This window comes from Limanda limanda, chromosome 18 (genome assembly GCF_963576545.1).
Source record: "Limanda limanda chromosome 18, fLimLim1.1, whole genome shotgun sequence".
NCBI lineage: Eukaryota > Metazoa > Chordata > Actinopteri > Pleuronectiformes > Pleuronectidae > Limanda > Limanda limanda.
In genome coordinates this window covers 10,297,068-10,318,467 of record NC_083653.1, presented here as the reverse complement: position 1 = coordinate 10,318,467, position 21,400 = coordinate 10,297,068, and the positions used below count along the sequence as shown (strand labels likewise).

Sequence of the window (21,400 nt, the reverse complement as noted above, 5' to 3'; positions counted from 1 at the left end):
GTGACAACAAGGAAATTGAATGGGTTTATTTTCACTTTCATTTTATGATGTTAAACTCGACTCATCCTGCACTGAATGAACTGCAGTCAAAGCTTCAGGATCACTGAAGGAAACATAGAGATATAAATATACATAAACAAAAAGAGAAATGAGAGACAACAGCAAAATAAATATGAGGGGCATATTATTCTTATTTGTATATTTTTCGTTGACTCTGGTCTGGACGAGTTTTCTTAGCTCGATTCGCTGTGACTGAAAGTAGCGCGGGTAATCTACGGCGTCTTACTGATCGTCTATGATGACAGATGGCTCACTCGGTAGTAGGAACATTGTTTGGTTTAGTGCAGGAACCTGACGACTGGTGTTTATATACTCAATTATATTTCCTTATCAAAGCGGATTAATAGTCTAACTAAAACACATAACAAATATTGCATGACTAATAATTTTATATATGTATAATGTATTATAGAAACACAGGTCCATAGAAGTGAATACTTCTATTGAGAAGAATTCGACTGCACAAAAATAGAAGGAAAAAGCAAATGTTTTTCAATTATGTTAATTGTATCCGGATATAGTTCTGTGGGGAGAAATATGAATCCATCCACCAGTTTTTGCAAAAACGTAAATTAAACATCTTTCTTTATAATATCAGTTTTAGTTTGAAGCTGTTGTTGGCAAAAATAATAGATATTCAGGAGACTTTTTATTTGTTTGTTTGTTCACTTCAAGTCTCAAGTTGACAGAGAAGGAGGAGTGAACACTGATATAAATCTGTTATTAGTAGTAGTAGTAGTAGTAGTAGTAGTAGTAGTAGTAGTAGTATTATTGGTGATGACATTCATTATTCAGACTCAAGGTCTGGATAAATAACAACACAAAATAGATTCAAATAAATACAAAACCTAATTTTATGTATTTTATTTATGTATTTATTAATTAAACAAAGTGAGGCCTCCATCTGGAGCATGTGTATCTTGAAACGAGGGCAGAGTGAGACCTCTCCCCCTCCTCACTCCCACGCGGGCTCGTCCTCTGCTCGCTGCTTGTGTCTCTGTGGGAAAGTTTCTGTCTCCGTCCCCCGCTTCGTCTCGTCTTCTTCTCCTGTGCCGGACAACCATGGCGGAATCCCAGGAGGACAAGCTGTACCGGGCCGAGTACGCCAAGAGCGGCCGGGCGTCGTGCAAGAAATGCAAAGAGAACATCGCGAAGGACTCGCTGCGGATGGCCATCATGGTGCAGGTGAGGAGGCAGCGACGTGTGGAGGAAGCTAACATCTGCTAGCTTCCTCTCCGCCGCCGAACAGGACCTGTCCCTTTGGTTCATTCAGGGAGGCTAGCCTGTTAGCATAGGGGGGGGTCGTGGGTGAGTGTGCATGGGGGTTCCAGCGGGTCGAGGCCCTCGTTCGCATTTAAATGGCTGACGTAGTCTGTGGAGTTTGATCACAAAGAGACACGGAGCCTTTCTTCAAGAGGGACGACTCCTGCTGCTGCTGCTGTGCATCTTTGTATCTGCATCCAGGCTGCACGATACAGTCTGAAGTTGAATCAACATGCATCTTTTCATATCGATAATCATCAAAACATTTGGCACAGAATTATTCTTTTGAAGTTGAAAGGCAATTGTCTGATCATTAAGATCAGTGATGTGTAGAGCTTCCCACTGTGTTGATCCGCCAGCACATGGATGCATGTTGAACTTTAGTTGTGTTTCTACTGCTGTGATGATTGTTAATGTGGTTTTATGGCCCAGCCCTCTCTGCTGGGAAGAGAAAGTCACAACACTGCAGCGATACTAGTCTGCTGATCCTATCGAGGGAATTAAAGAAGCCTCCTCAGTAATGGTCTGTGGAGCAGCTCCACGTTTCCAATCGGAATCAGAATTCTTTTATTTGCCAAGTATGTTTGCAAATACAGGAAATTGCCTTGGTATGGTTGGTGCACTGTACACAAAACATAAAACAACAATTGGACATAAAGCAACAATGTATACAGTAAGAAAGAAACAATAAGTTATGAGCACAATCACTTGATTTCAATCAATCCCATTTTATTTATATCGACCATAATCCCAAATCACAGAACTGCAGCTCTACGTGATTTACATAAAATATAGATTAAAAATGAATACACTCAAGACGACAGATTTTAAGTAACCCATGTAATTTAAAAGTGTAAGAAATTCAATTGAAAAGAAAGAAAGTTATAAAAGAGCAAGATCTTAAGTATATAGAAATGTTTGAACTTTTCTTTTAAAGACGTTTACAGAACTAGCTTCTCTGATATTTGTTAAGATATGTTCAGGGGTAGAAGTACATCACATTCCTGTGTGATGTTTGGAGATCCCCATCTCACATCAGCACTGGTTCACTGTAAACAAACAGTATAAAGTAACGCCTGTTCTTCTTCTTCTCTGTCCTCCAGTCCCCCATGTTTGATGGGAAGGTTCCCCACTGGCACCACTTCTCCTGCTTCTGGCTGCGAGCAGCAGCTCAGTCCCCTGCTGACATCGGCGGGTACTCTGACCTCCGCTGGGACGACCAGGAGAAGGTCAAGAAGGCCATCGAAACCGGTGGAGCGACAGGAGGTCGGTACTCGGCTTTAGGCTTTTGACTCACATCTCTATGTGTTGTAAAATGTCGCGCATACACACAAGCCCAGTTTGCCTGTTTGGTAATAGTCAAGCCAATTAATTAGCTAAACAATATCTGAGGTGCCGCACGTGAGCAGCTGACTTCATCTTTTACATCCCCCTGTTTGGCAAACACACGCTTTAACATTTTACATTCTTACCTAGACGCACTATGTGCTCTTATTAAATTACCGAATTAGCGTTTGAAAATACCTGTTGAAAAGGGGGAGAGATGAGCATCACCATATAATGAAAGTCACAAAAAAATGTGAAAAATTCGCGTATATGAAGATTTTGTCATCTTGGATGACTTTTACTTGCTTTTATTAGTCAAACATAAATCACATAAACTGCCTGTCGCACCATGAAGCAAACATTTTGTTGATTTCTAAACACATAAATGAATATCATTTTTTTCACTTACGTAGATTTTCATTGCTTGATGCTAATGGCTGACTTGAAAACTGACAAATTTTCCTCTTGTAGGAAAAGGGGAGCAGAAGAGTGGAGCTAAAGGGGAGAAGACACTGAATGACTTTGCGGTGGAGTATGCCAAGTCGAACCGCAGCAAATGCAAAGGCTGTGAGGAGAAAATAGAAAAGGTTAGCTATCACTTCCGTCTTCATGATATAGATATTAGATGTCCAGAAGCTTTGCTAAATCCTCTGATGCTCTGGCCTTTCCTCCAGGATCAGATCCGTGTGTCCAAGAAGACAGTGGACGCAGAGAAGCCTCAGCTGGGTCTGATCGACCGCTGGTACCACACAGCGTGTTTCGTGAGCCGCAGGGAGGAGCTGGTCTTCAAACCTGAATACAGTGCTGCCCAGCTGAAGGGCTTCAACGCACTGCGGGCTGAAGACAAGGAAGAGCTCAAGAAGAGGCTTCCTGCTGTGAAATCTGAAGGGTGAGATAACAAAGGAGGGATTCTTAATAATGTTTGAATTGTCATATCCAGTGTGCAGTATTTGGAATCATGAGCTTGGTCGGCTTTTGGTTTGCTTTTCGAACAGCTGTGCCCTCCCCATCATCACTACCGGCACGATTAGGTGCCTCTCTGTCTCCCACTGATGTGCAGCTCAGGAAAATGGCTTTAAAGCTGCACCTGAATATATGCATTCACAATATGGTTGTAAAGAGTTAACCGCAAGCAGAGATTGCTTGTGATAGGATGTTAGCAATGTGTGTGCAGCAGCTTTTGCGGCATGGGACAGTACGTGCAGACCAGCAGGGAGCAGATGATGACGTTGAGCAGGATCCAGCAGATTGTGAAGAGGAAAAGAACAAGGAGAAGAGAGGTGGCCAACACACCTCGCACTGCAGCCCTTGTTTGCCTCTGCCACATTGCTTGATCATGATAAAGATTCAGGCGTGAATGAGAAACTTGATAACACGGGGTGTTTGCACACAAAGGAAGAAGTTGAAATAGACCATGTATGTCATGTCCACCACCAGGAAAAAGAAACAGTAGCCTGAGTCATGTGGGGTCATGTGATGGCACATCAGAGGCACAAGGCAGATGATAAAGTCCAGCAGCTGCATGGGGAGGAAGACCAGCATGGCTTTGCAAGAAGCCATCAGGACGTGGCCACGTAGTGTCAGCTGAAGATGGATCTCTGGGTGAACATCATTAAAACACTCATGAGAAGAAACTGTTATGGATGGGGAAGGGCGGCACAGACAAGTAAATTGCTGAAGTAAATCTGTGGATAGAAAGGCGATCACAAGCTCAGCTGTCATGTACGCAACATTTGGGGAAATCCCAACTTCATTCGGGGGAGGAGAAGAAGATGCAAGGACGCAGAAGAGGTTGATGTGAAGAAATGTGAAGACGGTTGGGATGAGTTTCTCCTTTAAAGAAAAACAGTCTTCCATAGTTGTCTTAAAGAGAGAAATAAGGTTCCAGTTAGAATCCTAACATCTCCGAATTATAATGAAATGCACGAAACAGCTCAACTTACTCACTAGTGTTTAGTTATTGTCACTGCTCAGGAAACAACGGACTCCATCACCACTTAACTGACAGCAGGGAACTTATTTACTTCACCCGCCTTCACATTAACGAGCAAATCTAATGTTTAAATAAGACACTGTTTGATAGAAATCCCTTACTACCTCATGATCTCACTAATTGTCAGATGAGACCAACTCCCACTGGGTGGTTATTAACTCAAATGTGAATGCTGGTGAGTGACTGGTCTAATGAGGAGCGAGAAAATATTTCTTGTCATGGTGGAGGACGCCTGGGACTGCAGAGACATGTACCAGCTTGTGTTTGTGTGTTGTCCATTAACTGATTGGACCCTAATGAATTTACTTAATAAAGGAAGGTGTCAGATTCTGGCATGTTTGTTCACAGTATGGATCATCGAATGCTGTCTTGGTTTGACCTCAGTTAGAAAGTTAACTTGGAAACAAAGTTTGAACGTCTATTTTCTCTTGCAGGAAGCGTAAAGCTGATGAGGTGGATGGAGCGTCGAAGAAACAGAAGAAGGAGGAAGAGGATGAGATAAAAAAGCTGGAGGAGCAATTGAAGGTACATTTCTATTTTATTTTTTACTTTGGAATGAATGTCACGCTATATTTGGAGATGATGTACTTGATATGTTTGTGTTTGCATGCGTCCACAGAACCAGAGCCAGCTGGTCTGGGGACTCAAGGACAAGCTGAGGAAATTTTGTTCCATCAACGATATGAAAGAGCTGCTGATTGCAAACCGACAGGAGGTTCCCTCTGGAGAGACCAATGTAAGAGACCTCAGCTCTTTCATTTTCTGTCGTTTTAAATACTCACTGTATTCTAAAAGATCTTGATATAAATGTTTAAATCACTTCTGGGAATACAGATTCTTTTCAGAGCTGATTTTAAGTTTCACTTTTAATGAGATCACAAAATTATGTTTGTAATCCATCTGTAAGTTAATGCTGTGTCGCCTGTAGTCAGGCTAATTTGTGTGAAATATTCATTCACAATAAATGTAAGAAGATTTTGGTATCCAGCTTTATTACAAAACAAGGGAACAAAAAGGTCACGTTATTCAGTCTTTTGTTAAACATTTAAAACTTTATTTAAAGGGCATTTGTTACCAAAAGCCTTGTTGTGCAAAATACAGATACAGTTATTGTGTTGTTTGATTGACAGGTGGTCGACTGCCTGGCTGATGGTATGGCCTTTGGCGCTCTCGAGGCCTGTAAGGAGTGCAAGGGCCAGCTGGTGTTCAAGGGTGATGCTTATTACTGTTCAGGGGACATTTCAGCTTGGACAAAGTGTGTGTACAAAACGGCAACACCCGAACGCAAGGACTGGGTCGTCCCCAAGGTAGGTCACCTCATTTCAGGACTCTCTTTGGCTCTTTTTAGAGAACACTTTTAGCTGCTTATATCACTAGTCATAGCCCGTCAGCAGCATTCAGGAAGAGAGTTTCCTTTTATCAGCTGCTGCAGCTAAGAGTGTGCTCTGATTGTCCTGTGGAGGACTGATGTTAGGATATCCTCATAAAAATTAAGAAAAAAATCCAATTATTCCAGTTATATTTAACTTCTACTAATTTCCTCTCCTGGCTTGTCCTTTCAGGAATTCAATGAGGTCCCTTTCCTTAAAAAGTTCAAGTTCAAGCGACAGGACAGGCTCTACCCCAAGCAGGCTCCCAGCCCAACCGTGGCAGCAGCCAAAGCCAAACCTCTGGCGAGTGCGTCCAGTGCCCCGACCGAGCAACTGCCAGAGGGAGCACCTTCAGGTGAGAGAAGAGACCTGAGGGAGCATGTTACTATCCTGGCAATGTCCATTAATATCTACATAGATGTGGATTTCTCTTTATGGTCAGGTGGTGATTTTAAGGATATTTTTGTCCCGTAGGCAAACCTCTGACGGGCATGAAGCTGTTGGGGGTGGGTAAGCTGAGCAAGAACAAGGACGATTTGAAGGCTGCTGTGGAGGAGCTGGGTGGAAAGATCACCAGCACAGGCAGTAAGGCCTCGCTCTGCATCAGCACCAAGAGTGAGTAGACGATCAATAAGAGAAGAATTAATAGAAATTATGATTTCTTGATGATTTCATGTGCAACTTATTTATCCTTTTCCAACTTCCGACTCACAGAGGAGGTGGAGAAGATGACCAAGAAAATGGAGGAAATTAGGGACGCTGGCGTGCGTGTTGTCTCTGAGGATTTCCTCACAGACATCGGGTCTTCGGGTAAAGCTCTTCAGGAACTGGTCGCCCTGCACGCCATCTCTCCGTGGGGCGCTGAGGTCAAAGTCGAGGTTCCGGCTCCCTCCGCGGCCTCCAAGTCTGGAGCGCTGGCTATGAAGAGCACAGGGAAAGTGAAGGAGGAGGAAGGTGAAGGATATTTGTTGCTAATAGTTGTTTATCTAAATGCTAGATCGTGTTTTAATGCGTCTCTCTTTAAATAAATGCATCTGCATTATTACAGTCGGTAGCAAAGCCAAGAAGATGAAGCTCACAGTTAAAGGAGGAGCTGCTGTGGATCCAGATTCAGGTACTTGGGCGAACCTTTCGTTGAATAAATCATCTCTGTCCTTTTTATCGTCTGTCTTTTAATTGGTGTGTTTCTTATTTTTGTTTTTTTTAGGTCTTGAGAACAGCGCTCATGTCCTGGAGCAAAGCGGGAAGATGTACAGTGCCACACTGGGTCTCGTGGACATTGTCAGAGGGACTAATTCCTACTATAAACTGCAGCTGCTGGAGGATGATGTACAGAAAAGGTAATGTCACCTCTTTTGTTCCTAGTAAAGACGCAGTGGAAAAAATATTCATGTCTGAAAGAGAAGCAACCCACACAAACCTGACATGTTACAGGATTTTGTAATTTTATATATTTTAATGTATCGGCTGCAGTGCTGCTTCACCTCTATCCAAAGTCTAACATGACTGTCTCGGCCATCTACCTGCAGGTACTGGGTATTCAGGTCCTGGGGCAGAGTGGGTACAACCATCGGAGGAAACAAGCTGGACAAGTTTCATGATAAGAACTCGGCAATGGACAACTTCTTGATTGTGTACAAGGAGAAGACGGGCAACACCTGGAGCTGCTCCAACTTCACCAAATATCCCAATAAATTCTACCCGCTGGAGATCGACTATGGACAGGTACACACCAACACAAAAACAATATGCAGCAGATATCACAGTGTATGAACTTTACCTGACTAGCTTGTATTTGTTATGCGTAACCCTTCATGTTACTGGGCAGGATGAGGAGGCAGTGAAGAGGCTGACGGCCAGCGCTGGCACCAAGTCCAAGCTCGAAAAACCCGTGCAGGAGCTGATCAAGATGATCTTTGATGTGGAGAGCATGAAGAAGGCTATGGTGGAGTTCGAGGTAAGAAAGCAACAAGAACAGGAAACCCCGTTAGATTAGGTATTCTGTATTGTCCCCAAAGGGAAATTGTCTTTGCCCGTTTAGTTTTAATTCCGTGTGAAACGAAAAAAAACAGCTGATAAATACCAGCCTTCATCTTATCACATCCTCTGCTGGTGCGGGAGCATTTGTTGAGATGTTTTGTTTATAATTAAAAATCATGGACTCAAATAGATGTGACTTCCAGCATCATCAGTCTTCTCATGTCTACACTTACCTAAAAACTAACAGCAAATATAAGAAGATTCAACAGCTACAGCTCATTAGAACATTTTAAAAGAAGTACGTTGTCTTACAGCATTTTGTATCACCATCACAAAATTGAGTGTGTATTATTCCTTCGTGTGTTCCATGTGCACAAAGCTTAAATCACTTTTCTTGTTTTCAGATTGACCTCCAGAAGATGCCCCTTGGAAAGCTGAGTAAGAGACAGATCCAGAGCGCGTACGCTCTGCTCACTGACGTCCAGCAGGTCGGTACCCGGTTACCTTCAAAAGAAGTCGTGACAAATATCTGTCGTTCAACCATAACTTTACCAACTATCCTAATTATAACATTAAGTATATTATTCCTTTTTCATCATAGGCTGTGTCCGATAGTCTGCCAGAGTCGCAGATACTGGATCTCTCCAATCGCTTTTACACCCTGATACCTCACGACTTTGGCATGAAGAAACCTCCATTGCTCAGTAACCTGGACTATATTCAAGTAAGGGCACACATACTGTGCAGACCTCTTTTTTACAATCTCTAGAATATCCCAGCACAGAATTTAAAATGTGGATTGAATAATACATCTGCATTCATCTGTGTTCAGGCTAAAGTTCAGATGTTGGACAACCTGTTGGATATTGAAGTGGCGTACAGTCTGCTCAGAGGAGGAGCCCAGGATAATGAGAGCGATCCCATCGACATCAACTATGAGAAACTCAAAACCAAGATTGAGGTTTGTCCTATTAAATAATCAGTGTATCGCTCTAGAGATTATGAAAGAGAACGACAACAGTATCTGATGTGTTTATTTTGCAGGTTGTTGACAAGACCACAAGGGAAGCTGAGATCATTACGGAATATGTTAAAAACACCCACGCTGCCACACACAACACATACACTCTGGAAGTGCAAGAAGTAAGTCACTTTTAGGAGAAAAGAATCTAAAGAAGATAACAATTTTATTTGCTGTCATGCTCGCACTGCAATTGTTTGTTATAAGTGACAAATTTTCAACTTGTATTCTTTCAGATCTTTAAAATTGTCCGTGAAGGCGAGCGCCAGAGGTACCGGCCCTTCGAAGAGCTACACAATCGCCAGCTACTGTGGCACGGTTCTCGTGCCACTAACTACGCTGGCATCTTGTCTCAGGGTCTTCGTATCGCCCCCCCAGAGGCCCCAGTGGTGCGTTGTGTGCATTACACTGTGTTCAAGATTCACTGCTGTTTATCAATAAAAATAAGAAATCTAATTTTTTCCAGGTGATTTGCTAACTTACGACTCTGCTTCTCTCTCTCTCTCTCTCTCTCTCTCTCTCTCCAGACTGGTTACATGTTTGGCAAAGGTGTGTACTTTGCGGATATGGTGTCCAAGAGTGCAAACTACTGTCACACCTCCCAGTCAGATCCTGCCGGTCTCCTTCTGCTGGCTGAGGTTGCCCTTGGCAACATGTGAGTGATAGTCTGAGTTCTTACATCCTGTATTTCAGCCTTTTTTAGTGTCTCTTTAAATATGTTTGTGAGGGGGATGTTAATAGAGTTTTCCCTTTTTTTTCACTGCAGGCATGAACTGAAGAAGGCCTCCCACGTTACTAAAGTACCTAAGGGCAAACACAGTGTTAAAGGTGAGAAACTGTTGTGAACACAATTATTTAATGATGAAAGATGTAGAATAATTGTGTAATTATTTTTAAATTATACAAACAGCAGATCAGTGGAATTATAGCTCCATGCTCCATTAATGTGTAGAATAATTCAATATTTTTGAAAGCCAAGTGCCAACATCTCTCTTTCTTTTCAGGTTTGGGTAGAACTGCTCCTGATCCAAGTGCTTCTGTCACTTTGGACGGGGTGCAAGTGCCTCTGGGAAAAGGATGCCACACTAACATTGACGACACAAGTTTACTTTACAACGAGTATCCTTTTATATTCATCTTCTTGTGTGTGATTTTGGAAAACAGTTTTATGTGCCTCTTCCTTTTACACTATACAAATAATTATTTAACGGTAGTGCGTAGTGCACAGTCAAAACGTTTGTCAGTACATATTACATTACACATTGGTCCTGACATTGAATAAGCTCACATGTTGCATTAGTTGTTATTACCAAAAGCACTCAAATCTCATTGTCTTTCCAAGTTGACATCCTCATCGATGACTACTACGAGTCAAGCATCCTCTTTCACATCATGAGATTTTGAGTCTCACATCATTCGCATCAACATTCAGGAGAATTTCAAGAGCTCAGTGCATGTGTGAAAGCAGCGTACTTTGTATGAAACAAATCACTGTTTTTGTTTTCTTTAACCACTGCTCCTCCAGGTACATTGTGTATGACGTAGCGCAGGTAAATATGAAGTATCTCCTGAAGATCAAGTTTAACTACCAGACGTCCCTGTGGTGAGAGGAGCTGTGTCCGAACCTCCTCCAGTAAAAAAACAAAGACCGCAGCTGCCTCCAAACGCCCGGGCTTCATTCTCCGCAACAGAAGATGTTTGGTAAAGGAGTGACGCCACACTACCCTTTACAATGGTCATCGGAAATCTCTAGTCACTTTATTTCCCTTTTATCAGGTTTACTAGCCGGCAGACTTCCTTAGTTTTTTTATTAGGTACTTAAATACCTAATTCTGACTCATAAGACTGCAGATCACAGCTCAGCCCAGTAGCTGAAGCTTGGTGCGTACTAGATAGAAAGATTTTGGTTTAGAGATGAATGTCAGAGATGTTAGTTTTCTGTCTCACGTGATTATCTTGAATAAGAGATGGGTCTTATTTCTTCATTCTTTTAAAACTGTAGGCGTATTACTGCAAAAATGAATAGCTCTGGTCCAGTCAGACGCATAAACCACGGTTTGTATGATGCAAAGGTTCCTCTGTTAAAACAGCCACTGAGACAAACGTTTTGTATACTGTTGGTCTCAAAGATACTGGACAAAGTTTGACCTGTATTATATATATGTGTGTGTTTTGTTGTCTCACAAGCCGTCTTCCTTGCTGAACGTTAAAAAATAAACAGCTTAGCTCATGTTTATGTAAAGTATTCTGTGAAAGAAAGAACTGCCGCCATATGTGCTACACTTTTTCCTAGAGATTTTTTTCATGCTTATCTCAAACAAAATAAAACATTTGAGAGAAAATGTCCCATCTGTGTTGGCAAATTGTATTTAATTGTACTGCATGTTGGAGTCTAATTCTATCCCGGGGGGGGCGAGGGATAAAAAGCACCAATCTTGGATGTTTTTCTAACTACTGCTCAAAAAAATTAAAGGAAAACTTTTTTATCAGGTTAAGGCATGAATTCAATTGCACTTTTTTGATAATTATCTGGTCAGTTAAGTAGCAGAGGGGGTTGTTAATCAGTTTCAGCTACATTGGTGTTGATGGAATTAACAACAGGTGCACTAGAGGGGCAACAATGAGATGACCCCCAAAATAGGAGTGGTTTTGCATGTGGAGGCCATTTCAAGTTTCTCCCTCTTGATCACTTCGACTGGTTTTCCATTAGTGTTGGCTTTAGCTAGAATCTTTTTCTCTACTGGGAGCATGAGCCGATTTCTTAACCCTACAGAAGTTGCACAGATTGTCCAACTCCTCCAGGATGGCACATCCATGCGTGCCGTTGCAAGGAGATTTGATGTGTCTCCCAGCATAATCTCCAGAACATGGAGGAGATTCCAGGGGACAGGCAGTTACTCTCGGAGAGCTGGACAAGGCCGTAGAAGGTCCTCAACCCATCAGCAGGACCGATATCTACTGCTTTGTGCAAGGAGGAACAGGTTGAGCAGTGCCCGAGCCCTACAGAATGACCTCCAGCAGGCCACTGGTGTGAATGTCTCTGCCCAAACAGTCAGAAACAGACTTCATGAGGGTGGCCTCAGGGCGCGACGTCCTGTAGTGTGCCCTGTGCTCACTGCCCAGCACCGTGGAGATCGATTGGCATTTGCTATAGAACACCAGAATTGGCATGTCCGCCACTGGCGCCCTGTGCTTTTCACAGATGAGAGCAGGTTCACCCTGAGCACCTGTGATAGACGTGAAAGGGTCTGGAGAAGCCAAGGAGAACCCTATGCTGCCTGCAACATCGTTCAGCATGACGGTGGTGTGGTGGTGGGTCAGTGATGGTCTGGGGAGGCATATCCATGGAGGGACGCACAGACCTCTACAGGCTAGAGAACGGCAGTCATACTGCCTTTAGGTATCGGGGTGAAATCCTTGAGCCCATGGTCAGACCCTACGCTGGTGCAGGTCCTGGGTTCCTCCTGATGCACGATAATGCCTGGCCTCATGTGGCAAGGGTATGCAGGCAGTACCTGGAGGATGAAGAAATTGAGGCAATTGATCACCTCACGATCACCTGACCTAAACCCGATAGAACACCTCTGGGACATTATGTTTCGGTCCATCAGACGCCGCCAGGTTGCTCCTCTGACTTTACAGGAGCTCACTGATGCCCTTAGACAGATCTGGGAGGACATCCCACAAGACACCATCCGTTGTCTCATTAGGAGCATGCTGCGACGTTGTCAAGCATGCATACAAGCACGTGGGGGCCACACAAGATATTGAGAAGCATTTTGAGTTGCAGAAATTGAATTTTGGCAAAATGGACAAGCCTGCCACATCACTTTTTCACTATGATTTTCGGTGTCTATAAAATTGAGCCCTCTGTAGGCTGAAAACTTTTATTTCCATCAAAGATGTGGCATCCTTTTGTTCCTAAGACATTAAACTGTCCATATCAGTATAAATATCCAACATGGTTTTTTTTCACAATTAGATCTGATGTGTTTGATCTGAAGGGTTCCTTTAATTTTTTTGAGCAGTGTAGTAAGTTGTTGGCTTTATTACCTCTGTCAAGAAGGTAAAGTTTTCATCTGCGCCTGCGGTTGTTTGTAAAGTAGTAAGACTGCACAAAAACTACCGGAAGGTGTGAGGTTTTGGTCAGGAAAGAACCCAATGCTGGTGTAGATCCAGGTTTTTTTCACTTTTAACATTGTGAGATGAGGCTTTTGTCTTGACTTAATAAATAATTTGTGGAAAGTATAAATCAGACCTGTTGATGGAACCTATAGTCATGAGTGTGGGCAGACCCAAACATCAACTGAATCTAAATGTGGTTTGCTACTGTTGGGCCTCCTGTAGGTGACCCGAGTGACCTCGTTTCCTTTAGGGTTCCCTCTTCTCTCCTGTGTGCACCGGGACAGTCTATGGTCAAAGGTCGTAGTCAGATAGGAATATGTATTTTATGAGTCACGGCACTACTGAGGAAGTCCGATTGAGTTTGTTGTTTAATAACAATAATTCTTCACCATAACAATCCAAACCTGGCGTAGATGCACAGAAATAAGAGTTAACTCATATTTCTGTTTTCTAGATAAAACTAGAGGAACATGTTTAACTGTGAATAAAACATTGACTCATCTATTCCACCAATAAAGGGAACTCAACCATCCCAGTGAAAGCAAAGTGATTTGATGTATGAAACAATGGAGGGCCTGCTGCCGAGTCCACTTTATTTAAATGCACGTAAAACCAGTTCCCACGCAACGTGATCTGTGCACAGACGGGTTCACAAGAAGCGAATCCGACTCGATGTGTAAACACGTCATTAAAAGTTCCTGAATCTGGTGATTGATTCGGTTTTATTTTCTCGAGTCGCCCTCCAGCCTGCGTCCCGACCCAGAATGCATTTTGACAAGGTCTTTGAAAAAGCGGCGCGGCTAATTCAAGATGGCGGAGATGGACCAGCTGTTAGACGAGAGTGAGTAACAACACAAATTCAAGGAGTTCTGCGCCGCTGACACACAAAGGTCCCCCGGGTGGTGGAAATACACACGTAGCGATGAGCCCCTCGTCCTGCACATAGTGAAACAGCCCAAGTTGTATTTGGAGTTCGTGAAGTAGAAATTTGAGCCGCGACGAGATACCGGTTGGTCCGGTCGGCTAACGCTTGCTAGCACCCGAGGCTAACCATGGCTAATGTGGGAGTTGAGCAAGTTACTTTAGCCCGACTGGGTAAACAAATAACGTTAGCTTAGCCGCGAGCTAACGTGTGCTAACCCCCACACCGTGCGCAGCAGTGACAAAAGGGGGCTGCTGCTACGCCTCTGTCAACACAACACACATGCTAAGCTAACAGCTAGCTGCCTGCCTCGTCCAGTGCTCTAGTCCTGGCATTTAACGCTGGTTAGCGCTGGTTGTGGTGACATGGTGACGCTTTGTGTTGACAAGCTGCTGGAGGGGAGTTAACACCTGAAATGATCGTGTGACTCAGAGTCGATGTTGCTCCAGCACTTCTCCAGGTTGGTAAAAAGCTACGGTACCGTTAGCTTGCTCGGCTCGTTCCTCCTGATATGATCCGGCCAGCTGATGTTGTACCCGGGCTTGACAGCTCAAACCGGGGGTAAAGGCCTCACCGACTGCGCTAGCATCCACAGCATCGAACCCGGGTTGGACCCAGCTGTCTGGTGTCGGTGTTTTAAATCACAGTCTGGCACACATCAGCCATTTACATGTGTTTATTTTGATGTATTGTAGTTAATCCAAACTATCAAGCACGTTGTGATTATCCTTCTCATCGCAGTGGAATGATTCATTAAATGTTTACAGCATTTGCATAGCTCATTGGTGAGTTTATTAGGACCAACTAGCTAAAACTAACCATATGATTCTAATAATAATGTTGACAGGAGTTCCTATTGTTATGCCCACACTGTTCACATTAATTGGAGCAACACTCCCACTACTTTGTGTATTGTAGTGCAGTAACACACATCTTCCTGAATGACTCTGCTTTTCCCTTTTAACAGTTTTAACAAGAACTGAGCATTATAACCTTGGTTAATGTGGCGTTTATTACAGAACAGTTGTATTAGACTGCAGTGTTAATCAGACACTGGAAATTAAGGTCATGGGTGGTTTAATGCTGTTGGTGTGATACTTTGGATTGATGTCGCCCAATTTTCCTTTTCCTCAGGTTCCTCAGCTGAGGCACTTGTCAGTCTAAAAGGTATGTGGTCACTCTCTGTGTCTATTGTTCTCTTGTTTAGTTCTTGGCACTGTGTGGGCTGTCACATTGAGAACTACTGGTAATCAGGGTCCTTCCTCATGCAGACTCATACTTTTATAATTGCGATTACACTCTTTTCTTATTTTTTCTGTTTTAATGTATGTTGCCTGACAGATGCTACTGGTTTCCTGTTTAAATGTGTTCATTAACCTTAAGTCCTTCATTGGATTAGACCTCCATGACCCGCCATAATGACAAGCTGACAGTGACAACCAACACCACTTTAAACAGTCTTCTATACAGTGGAAGTAATTGTCATAATTGTTTCCAATGCAGTTTTGAATCTTTATCTGTAATAATAACAAAATGTTCAATTTAGAAAATCCTCTATTCCAGAACTTCTATTTGCATTTTTTGAGATTTGAGTAATGTTCTTTCTGGTGGTCTTGCACTATTTTCAAAAATAAATGCATTGATTTCTTTACAGAGGGTAGTTTGTCCAACACTCTGAATGAAAAGAACAACTTCCCAAGAGCACACAACACCCGGGGACGACATTCCTCCGTCACAATGGATACAGTAAGAGACATGATGTAATCTGTTAGTATTAAACCTGTGAAGAGGCCGTAATAGAGGAGATACCAGATACCATATGCTATTATATGGATTTAAACCATAAGATAAAAGCACAACATAAATGCAGAACTGAGTTTCACAGTTATTTGGCATTGTCTGTTACACAGTAATGATCTTATTTAAAATATAGAAGTGTTGTTGGTTAGATTATATTATCTGGTTGCTGTCCATTGATGATCTTATCAGCTGCTGTGTCTCTGCAATAGTCTATTATACCTGAATCGTTGAGTTAATTGCTTCATTAAGTTTCCATATCAGAGTGATGTTGGAATTGTAGCCTGAGCGATTTATCAGTTGACCCATGAAAACCAAACAATATGAGCCTTTAACAGAGTTATCAGTGTCAGCAGTTTATGGTTAAACATGTTTGTCATAAGGGTTTCAAAACTACATCTTAGGAATCATTGCAACATGTATATCAACCAATATATCAGTATGGGGCAACTTCTACTCCCTAATATTAGTATCGGCATCCGCCTCCAAAAATCCATATCTGTCGGGCTTTGGTTGAAATGCAGTGCTCCACATGCACCTGGTTTGTACCTGTTCCTGTGCGAATCTGCACTCCTAAATAAAGTAGTAGGCTGATTTTTTTTAATGTCAGTGGAACAGTTTGGAAATGTTATGCAAATAGTACAAGAGATAGTTTATTAAAAGCTTTTTTTAGTCTTTCAGTATTGGTTCCCCTTTTAAACTCCTGTCAACGTTTGTCCTTCCAGCCCACAAGGAGCTCTAAGAGGAGCCGATTGTTTCGGGAGGAAGATGAGACGCCACAGCGTGTCCCCTCTAGATCCCCTCGGAGGAGCCAGAGAGTCAGCACCACACCACAGGTCAAGCACAACCCCAATTGTTGTAATGTTTAGCTTATGTGGCCAGCAGAAACTAAATTCAATTTCCTATTCAACCAACTCTTGCTGCCTTTTAATATCCTTGTGTCGCAACTTCCAGAAACATACTAATAGATTTCCTTGTTTTGATAATTTCCAGTTTGTTTATTAACAAGGAGATGGAAGTCAATGGCTTAACCTCTGTCAGCATTAAAATGCCTGTTTTAATGTTTTTCTTCACAGAAGTTTTCTAATGTGGTGACACCTGATAAAAAGGCATCCCAGAAAATAGGGCTGCGGTTAAGAAACCTCCTAAAGCTCCCCAAAGCTCACAAGTGGTGCATCTATGAGTGGTTCTATTCCAACATTGACAGGTAAGGTCCTCCATTAGGAGACAATAATGTAAAACAGAATAAATACGAGAAAGAAAAAAATATGCTTCCTGTACATGTGGTCAGAGTTCGGCTTGTTACTACATTAAGACTTAAATTGCACCACTAATTGATATTGTTCAAGTGACTTTTAACGTTAAGATTATTTAAATGTTAGAACAATATACCCCGACTTTCAGAAACCTGATGAGCTTTAACTGAGTGAATTAAAGATTAATTTTTGGTGAATATGTTTCTCTCTAAAATAATGTTTTTTCTTTTTTCTCTTTTCTTCCAGACCTCTTTTTGAGGGGGACAATGAATTCTGCCTGTGTCTCAAGGAGTCTTTTCCCAACCTAAAAACAAGGAAGCTGACTAGAGTTGAGTGGGGAACAATCAGGAGACTGATGGGGAAACCTCGACGGTACGCTTTGATGTTTACACTTTATTTTTCGCCAACACCGTCTCTTAGAAGACAGAATCTTCAAGAAGCAATCATGTCAACCCACCATGCTCTTCTGTACCATCAAGGTGTTCGTCCGCGTTCTTTTCTGAAGAGCGAACAGCGCTGGAGCAGAAGAGAAAGAAGATGCGCCTGCTGCAGCAAAGAAAGCTTTCTGACGTGTCCAACTGCAAAGACCTTCCAGATGAAATCCCCCTGCCCCTCATCATAGGAACCAAAGTCACAGGTTAGATTCCTGAAATGTTGACTCATCCCTTCCAACAGTTAGGCCAGACAGACCTTAAATAATGTCATTATCACTGCAGGCAATTGACCTGCAATGATGTTCATCTAAAATGTTCTCTCAATAGAAACTTAGCATGTCCAATAGACTGATAATTATATTTCTGTACCGATACATTTTTTCCTTCTGACAGCCCGACTCCGAGGTGTCCACGATGGGTTATTCACGGGGCAAATTGATGCGGTGGACACCAGTGCAGCCACCTATCGTGTCACTTTTGACCGCACTGGCCTCGGAACACACACAGTGCCTGACTATGAAGTCCTGGTAAGATTTGCCTGTTGTCTTGAGATAACAACAGCGTTTAAGGATGTAAACACAATTTGTGTTTTCAGCTTTATTTAAATTTGTTGCAACTTTTATATTGCAGTGTAATTAGACAGTTTTAAAACCAATAAATCATGAAACATAAAGTTGTACAAAAACTACTGAGTTTCTAGATACATTCTCCAGTGCTGATTTGTTTTTTTCCCCCAGAGCAATGAGCCCAATGAGACGATGCCCATTTCAGCCTTTGCCCAGAAGCACCGGACGACGCGCTACATGCAAAACCTCATGACTCCACCGAGAGGGCCCTACCCAACCGCTGCTACTCCTGTCCTTATGGTACCTTGAGCCTCAATCTGAAATCCCAAAACAGAGAAAAACGAAAGAGAAGTCAATACGCCGGAGGAGACTGTGTGTTCTGTACCTAACACCCTAAAAGCATGACCAGGTCTCACAAGTTAATTTAGAAATATCTAGTCTTTAGAGGTCTTAAGATGAAGACAGATGAGCCTGTATCAAAAAAGACTGATTTCAAAGTGTTTAAAGATTTGTTTCAAATCTTATGAATTGATCAAATGATTGTCATGCTGCAATTTCAAACCAATTCTTTAGAAATAGTTAACATCTCATACCATAGCTTGCTTATGAAGATGAATGACCGCATTGTCCAATTTTTTATAACAGGACAATGACACTCTTAACCAATCGCCGTGGGGGAACAAACTGCCCGGTGCCGAGGGAGATACTCTGGGAGGGTTTCCTGTCAAGTTCCTTGTCCAAGTGGTAAATCCTGTCAGATGGAGACTTAAAGTTGGGATCGTTCCACTTTTTAAACTTTTGTTCTAACAAATCCTGTCTCAATTTTTCCATGATTAGACGAGGCTGTCCAAAATCCTCATGATCAAAAAAGAGCACATCAAGCAGTTGAAAGAAATGAACACAGAAGCAGAGAAGCTGGTACAGTGATATTTTTAAGACGTTTCTTTAACACATGAAATGCTTCTGCTTCAAGTCGACTTAACTTTGTTTGTGTTTTAAGAAATCGTACTCGATGCCTATTGACCTGGACTTCCAGAAGCGATATGCAACCACAGTGCTCGACCTGGAGCAGCTCAATAAAGATCTGAACAAGGTGCTGCATGAAGTTCAGCAGTTTTGCTGTGAGGTAAGTCAGAAGATGCAGTATAATTTTTACCCTGTTATTTAAAACAACATCCCTCTTTATAAGGCTTAAATCAACAACGTGTGTGTGTGTGTGTGCAGCTTGCTCCGGATCAGGGCATGGTTCCAGCCGACCATCCCACAGAACTGCGGAGGCGTAGTGAAGAAGAGGCCCAGCAGATGGTGCAGCTGGGCAACTCGCTGAAGGACGGACAGCCGAGCGTGACGAGCCCCAGCCTCACACACCTCATCTCCCGCCTCACTGCTCTGCTCCTACAGATCAAGGTGGAGGATCAACACTCTGCTTTTGTTGTCTACAACTTCATTCATACTTTTAAAATAGCGTTTAACACTTACATTTTCTCTGTCCAGAAGAACGTTTTAGCTCCATATAAGTGATAATCCCCGTCCATTAAACAAATTTAAAATGCATATTACGTGGCAGTCATGTACACTGGGCATGTGCAGTGTAAACAGGAAGCAGATTATTTAGTTAATAGAAGATAGAAAATACTATGACCGAGGAACAATAATGGAGAAAAGTAAGAGCAGGGATTTCCTCTCTTGGACTGAATAAGAGGTGGAACTTTTAAGTAACAGAGTTTACAGCATTACCTTCACTACTGGAAGTTGTGGATCAGGCAGCGTTTCCGAACTTCTCAGTTTTAGGAGCTTGAAAACACCAGGGTACTCTGATTGTTTAAATTTGAACTTATGTCATAAAATGCTCAATGGGTTTCTTCCTGGTTGAAATGTATTTGTTCATATTTCTAAAATGAAAACCAATTCAGAGGTATTAATTACAGGGTGACTCTTTTCTTCTGGGTTTTTTTTCAGTGTCTGGCAGATGGAGGAGACCTGAATTCATTTGAGTTTAAATCGCTAACAGACTCCCTGAATGACATTAAGGCATCAATTGATCCAACCAACCTCAGGTAAATAGAACGGGCCATAACTTTATATGTGATCAAATATCAAGCGTCAAATATAAGTCAGATTCACTTATGTTTTTGCTTCTTGTGTCTTTCCAGTTGCTTCCAGAATAACGTTGAGATCCACGTGGCACACATCCAGAGTGGCCTTAGTCAGCTGGGCAACCTGCATGCGTTTTCTGCCAACAACACCAATGCAGTCTGAGTACTGGCATCATCCTTACCCAACGCAGGTGCACACACACAAATAAAACGTGTGGTCCATTAGTTCTGTCTTTTGAGGTGGAGTCTGCGAACAAAAGCCTGTGCAGGGTGACGTGGACCCCCCCCACACACACAATCAGCATTTGGATGCCCCAGTGAAACAACTCTGTCCAGGTTCCTGAAGCTTCGCAAAAGAACAGGAGGATGTCATGAGTATTTTACCCACCCGTTTTTATTGTATAAAAATGTTTGTGCGCCCAATTGATCACAAACCTGAAAGTCTTTCACTCTTCTCTCGCCACAAATCCATCTCTCCATACTCTGCGGTTATTTATTGGTTTCATGTGCCAAACATTGATTCTTACAGTTTTTATCCATATTTATTTATTTTTGACTAGGTGTGTATGGTTATGAAACAATATTTTGCTATCTCTAAAAGTTTCCCCGCTGTTATGTGTTGTGTACTGTTGCTCCACTGATGGTAAGCACAGGGGAGGCTAAAGAATGTTTTATAAAAATTGTTTATTGTAGATAATTGTACAATATCTCTGATTCTTAGGACTTGTCAATATTTCTGTGTATTCAGAAAAGACTTTTGTAATTTTGTGTGCACTGAAAAGAGATTTTGGTATTTTTATAAAGGAGAATTCTGGGGTTTTGATGCCTTTAACTCACTTAGACGAACTTAGCATTTCCACATTTGGCATGGCTGTTGCTGCAACCCCCCCCCCACACACACACACACGAAGCCTGCTTCACCGATGTAACCCTGAAGACAGATTTTTCCTAGAGAACGTCCTTTTTCAGTTTTGTAAAGTTGTATATGAGAGTGCCTCAGGGCAATTGTATATAAATGTTTCTTTTTATATTAAACATAATATTGCAAAGCAGTACATGGTTTTTTCACTTTTTAGTCTTTATTATCAGGCGAAAACGAATTTAGTCTTTTTTTTTACAGTTATTACTATTTTACAATAAATACTAATTTTCCTTTAATGCAAACTTATCTTATGATACATGTAGATCTCT

General features: G+C 42.2%; 2 protein-coding genes across 2 annotated transcripts; both read left to right on the top strand.

Moving 5' to 3' along the window:
• Positions 1–1,044: 1,044 nt before the first annotated feature.
• parp1 (poly (ADP-ribose) polymerase 1) lies at positions 1,045–11,359 on the top strand. The gene is made up of 23 exons (XM_061091295.1): positions 1,045–1,245; positions 2,427–2,589; positions 3,121–3,236; positions 3,324–3,538; positions 5,077–5,167; positions 5,262–5,378; positions 5,773–5,949; positions 6,205–6,367; positions 6,487–6,627; positions 6,727–6,966; positions 7,061–7,126; positions 7,220–7,352; positions 7,542–7,737; positions 7,841–7,969; positions 8,397–8,480; positions 8,594–8,716; positions 8,825–8,953; positions 9,037–9,135; positions 9,250–9,402; positions 9,541–9,668; positions 9,780–9,841; positions 10,018–10,132; positions 10,539–11,359. Exons 1-23 carry the CDS (start codon positions 1,123–1,125, stop codon positions 10,618–10,620), a joined length of 3,045 nt encoding a protein of 1,014 aa, XP_060947278.1. The 5' UTR covers positions 1,045–1,122; the 3' UTR covers positions 10,621–11,359.
• A 2,555-nt stretch (positions 11,360–13,914) lies between these two features.
• lin9 (lin-9 DREAM MuvB core complex component) lies at positions 13,915–21,261 on the top strand. Its single transcript, XM_061091522.1, has 15 exons — positions 13,915–13,979; positions 15,195–15,227; positions 15,715–15,806; positions 16,583–16,693; positions 16,934–17,064; positions 17,360–17,485; positions 17,593–17,750; positions 17,941–18,074; positions 18,285–18,413; positions 18,759–18,857; positions 18,951–19,031; positions 19,114–19,239; positions 19,338–19,520; positions 20,073–20,170; positions 20,267–21,261. The coding sequence occupies exons 1-15, from the start codon at positions 13,949–13,951 to the stop codon at positions 20,370–20,372; spliced, it is 1,638 nt and encodes a 545-aa protein (XP_060947505.1). The 5' UTR covers positions 13,915–13,948; the 3' UTR covers positions 20,373–21,261.
• The last annotated feature ends 139 nt before the right edge of the window (positions 21,262–21,400 follow it).

What these genes read in the sequence shown, in the direction of transcription:
- parp1 (XM_061091295.1), top strand. Translation starts at nt 1,123, where the DNA reads ATGGCGGAATCCCAGGAGGACAAGCTGTACCGGGCCGAGTACGCCAAG. An exon ending in GTGAGGAGAAAATAGAAAAG is followed by an intron (nt 3,237 to 3,323) that starts GTTAGCTATCAC and finishes CCTTTCCTCCAG; the next exon opens with GATCAGATCCGTGTGTCCAA. An exon ending in GAGGTTGCCCTTGGCAACAT is followed by an intron (nt 9,669 to 9,779) that starts GTGAGTGATAGT and finishes TTTTCACTGCAG; the next exon opens with GCATGAACTGAAGAAGGCCT.
- lin9 (XM_061091522.1), top strand. Translation starts at nt 13,949, where the DNA reads ATGGCGGAGATGGACCAGCTGTTAGACGAGA. An exon ending in CTGATGGGGAAACCTCGACG is followed by an intron (nt 17,486 to 17,592) that starts GTACGCTTTGAT and finishes TGTACCATCAAG; the next exon opens with GTGTTCGTCCGCGTTCTTTT. An exon ending in ATTGATCCAACCAACCTCAG is followed by an intron (nt 20,171 to 20,266) that starts GTAAATAGAACG and finishes GTGTCTTTCCAG; the next exon opens with TTGCTTCCAGAATAACGTTG.